Source organism: Aplysia californica, unplaced genomic scaffold, assembly GCF_000002075.1.
Source record: "Aplysia californica isolate F4 #8 unplaced genomic scaffold, AplCal3.0 scaffold00510, whole genome shotgun sequence".
Lineage (NCBI taxonomy): Eukaryota > Metazoa > Mollusca > Gastropoda > Aplysiida > Aplysiidae > Aplysia > Aplysia californica.
In genome coordinates, this window is record NW_004797780.1 from 2,862 (window position 1) to 7,861 (window position 5,000).

The 5,000-nt window shown below is 38.4% G+C and overlaps 1 protein-coding gene across 1 annotated transcript in view; it reads left to right on the top strand.

Annotated features, from left to right (window-relative positions):
• Nucleotides 1–5,000, top strand: part of LOC101861908 (SH3 domain-binding protein 5) — a gene marked incomplete at its 5' end in the record, with an annotated part of 13,287 nt that overhangs the window by 2,347 nt on the left and 5,940 nt on the right. The window contains 3 exon segments of the mRNA XM_005106066.2: nucleotides 298–426; nucleotides 982–1,146; nucleotides 3,281–3,411. Of these exon segments, the coding sequence (XP_005106123.2) occupies nucleotides 298–426; nucleotides 982–1,146; nucleotides 3,281–3,411 (425 nt within the window).

Here is a 5,000-nt window from a genome sequence, read left to right on the forward strand (position 1 = left end):
AAGAAGAAGAAGAAGAAGAAGAAGAAGAAGAAGAAGAAGAAGAAGAAGAAGAATCGAGATAGACAGAAAAATAGAGGCAAAGAGATAGAAGAAGAGATTGAGAGAGGAGAGACAGACAGACAGACAGACAGACAGACAGACAGACAGACAGACAGACAGACAGACAGACAGACAGACAGACAGACAGACATGATAAAAGGAAAACGAAAGGAAGGAAAAAGAAAACGCACTCACCGAAAGAGTGGACGGCTCCTCGTGTCATGCATATTTTATATACGTATCTAAAACTCTCTACAGGCGGCTCGCGAGAAGTACCAGATGACCTTTAGCGAGAGCTTTCAACAGTTGGAACTACTTAAGAAGAAATCCGCCTCTAGCATCAAGAAAGCTAGACCTTACTTTGAGCTGAGAGAGGCTGCCAAAAAGGTGTGTAAGCAACGTGTTTTTCTTTTACGTAGGCCTAGTTGTTTTTACGTCCCCATCGACGCAATTTAGGTCATCCAGTAGGCGGGCTTCTTACCCTGCATGTCAACCTGAGCTGAGAGTTGTTTTTTTATATTTTAGTAGAGGTTTTACGGCGCTCGCAACTGCACAAGGTCACATGAGCGCCAAAAGATTAGAGGTGTTACAAGAGAGTAACAAACATAAAAAAAGAAGCTTTCGATATCTATCTATCTATCTATCTATCTATCTATCTATCTATCTATCTATCTATCTATCTATCGATCTATCTATCTACCGGGTATCTATTTATCTATCTATCTATCTGTCTGTCTCTCTTTCCATCTGTGGGTGGTTAACGGGTGCTCTGGTGTGGTTTGCTCCATAATCATCTGTCGTCCTCATCTCTCCTTCTTTTCTTTGTATATATTATTATTTTTATTAACCCCCTTTTATCTTCGACACCTATATATATGACCTGCCTGTGTTACAAGAGCCGTAAAACCCTTACTAAAACCAGTGTTCTCCCCCTTTTCCTAGGCCCAGCAGGAGGCGCTGCAGTCCGCCCGGAAGTTCCAGGCGGCGAACGGAGTGTACCTGGCGGCCAAAGAGACCATCTCCCTGGCCGAGCTACGCCTGATGGACGATCGGGCTGTGAGTCTGTCCGCTGCCTGGCAGGAGATGCTCAACCACGCTCTGGTCAGGGTACGTGCGTGGAATGGTTCTAATGATTAAAACAAAACGAACAAAAAAATGATTATAATATTGATTGAATGGTTATAATGATTGCAAATGTTTGTTTTGTAGTACAACATTATCAGGGTACGTGCGTGGAATGGCTCTAATGGTTAAAACAAAACAATACAAAACAAAATGATGATTATAATGGAATGATTCGATGAATATAATGATTGTAAAAGTTTTGCTTTGTCTTAGTAAGCGTTTTAGGTTGCTATCGACAGCACTAGAGGACGTGCATGGAATGGTTCTAATGATTAGAACAAAGCAAAAAAAAGGTTAATAATATTGATTGCTTGATTATGATGATTGTAAATGTTTGTTTTGTTTTACAACATTACTAGGGTAACAAAATGATTAATATAATGGAATGATTTCATGATTATAATGATTGTAAACGTTTTGGGGGAGGGGGGGGGGTTTAGTAAACGTTTTACGGTGCTAACAACAGCACAATGGTACGTGCGTGGAATGGCTCTAATGATTAAAACAAAACAAAAAAGATTGATTATAATATGATGGTTGCATAATTATAATGATTGCAAATTGATGGTTGCATAATTATAATGATTGCAAATGTTTGTTTTACAACATTACCAGGGTACGTGCGTGGAATGGTTCTAAAGATTAAAACAAAACAAAACAAAACGATGATTATAATAGAATGAATGCATGATTATAATGATTGTAAAAGTGGGGGGGGCGGGGGTTTCTTTGGTTTTAGTACAAGTTTTACGGTGCTTGCAACTTTAAAAGGTGATACAAGAGCCGAAGATCGGGGTGTTGCTAGAGAGTAACATACAAAGAAAAGAAGGAGAGCATGTGCCTGTAACGATTATAATGATCGTAAATATTCGTTTTGTTTTAGTGAGAGTTTTATGAAGCTTGCAACTCTAATAGGAGATATAAGAACCGAAGACTGAAGGTTTTTCTAGAGAGTAACATGCAAAGAAAAGAAAGAGAAGAAATATAATGGCATACGTTTAATACCCCTATCAACACTATTAGGCTATTTAAGAGACGGGAAAGAGGAGAGTATGTACGCGTAATTATTTTGATTGCATGATTGTAATGATTGTAAATGTTTGTTTTGTTTTAGTAAGTGTTTTACGGCGCCTGCAACATTAAAAGGTGATATAAGAGCCGAAGACTGAAGATTTTTGTAGAGAGTAAAACAAAGAAAAGAAGGAGAGGACGTGCGTGTAGTGATTATAATGATTGTAAACGTTTGTCTTGTTTTATTAAGGATTTTACGGCATTTGGAACTGAAATAGGTGATATAAGAGCCTAAGATTGGGGGTGTTTTTAAAGAGTAACATACAAAGAAAAGAAGGAAAAAAGATAATGACTTTTTGCCCTCCTATTTGACCTTATGTAGTTGTGAGCGCGTAAAACTCTTACTAAACTAAACTAAGAGATAAGGATGATAGGCGTTAACTAGAAAAGAAGGAACAAACCACACAAATGCACCCGCCAACCACCCACCTTGTAAATATTTACCGCCCACGTCGACAGAATTGAGATCTTGTAGGAGGCTGGCTGCTTTGACCCTGTCCAAATAGGGTCAACCAGACAGACGAGGTACTCTCTTTAAAAACGTTTTCACTCGGGAATCGAACCCACGTACCCTAAGGTCAATAGCGAAGAGCCTAACATATAAAGCTCAGAAACCTGTATCTTCTTACATGTTTGAGTCAACTAAGAGTTTATATAACTAAGCGTTCGAATTTAGCCCAGTATCCTGAAATGGTCCCAAGTTCTCTAAGAGATACACTGAGAGAGATAGAGATAGAGATAGATAAATAGATAGATAGATCTAGATTGGGAGGGAGAGAGAGAGAGAGAGAGAGAGAGAGAGAGAGAGAGAGAGAGAGAGAGAGAGAGAGAGAGAGAGAGAGAGAGAGTTGAATGAGTACTTGAAAGAAAGTTAAACTGTATGTTTTCAAATAATTTAAAAACGAAATAAAACAAGATTTAGCACGCTTTTCAACGATGTAGCTCAACGTATTTACTCAGTAGTAGTAGTAGTATAAGGTTTTACGGCGCTCGCAACTGCTAAGGTCATATGAGCGCGCTTTCCTCAGTGCCATACACCCCACAGGTGACGGAGGCGGAGAGCGAGAAGACGAAGACAGAGAAGGAACACTTGAAGCGGGCGGCTATGTTTGCAGACATGGAGCTCAGACTGCACGGCTTGGAGAAGAAACAAAAGAAATCCATATCCAAAGCGAGGTAAGCATGTCAGTGCCGTTGTGAATTTTGGCAGCACATGTAGATCTAGTGCACTCATTATCCGTAGCCAAAGCGAAATGAGCATGTCATTCTCATTTTTAAATTTGTGAATTTTGGCCGTTGTACAATCGTTAAATCAGGAAATGGACAATTTTGTAGTTTTGGGGACACCTGAATAGACAAAGGGTCTTGAACATCTAGCCCACATTGGCAAAATTGAAGGCAAACGAGGCAGGGGTAGGCCCAGAGCAGCCTACTTAGGGAACCTAAACAAATGGGTAACAGGGAAAGATCAATGAAACGTAGCCTTTTTTAAGAGCTTCCGAGCAAAGGAATAAATGGAGAACCATGATCGCCGATGTCTGTCGCGGCACTTCATGATGATGACAATCGTTATCTATATATCCAAAGCGAGGTAAGCATACCAGTCCCCTTGTAAATTTTGGCAATACATGTACTACAATTGTTACTTCCCCTGGACTGGGATCTCTCTGGAAGACGTCTGCCTTTCAATAATAATATTATTATGTAGAACCAGTTTTGGTTGTTTTGATATTGATTTTAAAAAATGTTTCTGCGTTTAAAGTTATTTGTTTTACTCTGTTTTGTTTTGATTTATTACTTTGGTAGGTTGAAGAGGTTGTGTGGGCTGGGGGTTTTCTCTTGGCAGTCAAAATGCTTCAGAGTTATATGGCTTTTGTCTTTGTTGATATTGTTTTGCTGTTGTTGTTGATGATGGTGATGATTTTGATGTTGTTGGTTTTTTTGTGCAATATATAGGCGACATCTATATCACATGCCATTTTGACCATTTCTCTTTTTCTTGTGCAGTAATGAACACCGTAAAACTTTTACCAAACTTGAACTCTCTGTCTTATTGTTCTTGACTCTCAACAATGGTTTTGTTCTGTTTCACTATTTCATCTAGATTGCTTCGGGGCTTTTTTTAATGGTAGGCTTGCAAAAGATGCAAGAGCTCTATTAATAAATGTAATATTGTTATAGTGATGCACACTGTTTTTCTCTTAGAAAGCCTAAGAGAGCAGTTGAGAGCGAAATATTCTAGGAATAATTGTATAGGTCGCTTAGCTTTCCTCCTACCTTTATTTCGTTCTTGTATAGATTAAAATTTATGTTGATGGAGTGGTTTTAGGTTGCCTATCACGGCCATATCTATTGCCATTTGAGGGTTTAACATCGTTAATACTTTCTACACCAAATAATATTTTTAAAAGAGTTAATTTGGTCAGAGTTCTGATGTTTTATCATCATCATCATCATCATCATCATCATCATCATCATCATCATCATCATCATCATCATCATCATCATCATCATCATCATCATCTTTCTCACCCAACGAACACGTTCCACCATTCCCTAACCTGGGCTAGAGAGACATTTATAAACGATTTAAATTGGAATACGCTAGTTACTACTAGTATCCATACCAGAATTACAAAGTTCTATCTGCTCAGTAGATAGTTCTGAAAAATTTGACATTAAAAATTTTGAGTTTCACAACATGTCTAGCTTTTTCGAATGAAATTTTTTGAATATCTTGTTAACGACTCCGAATAATCTTACGA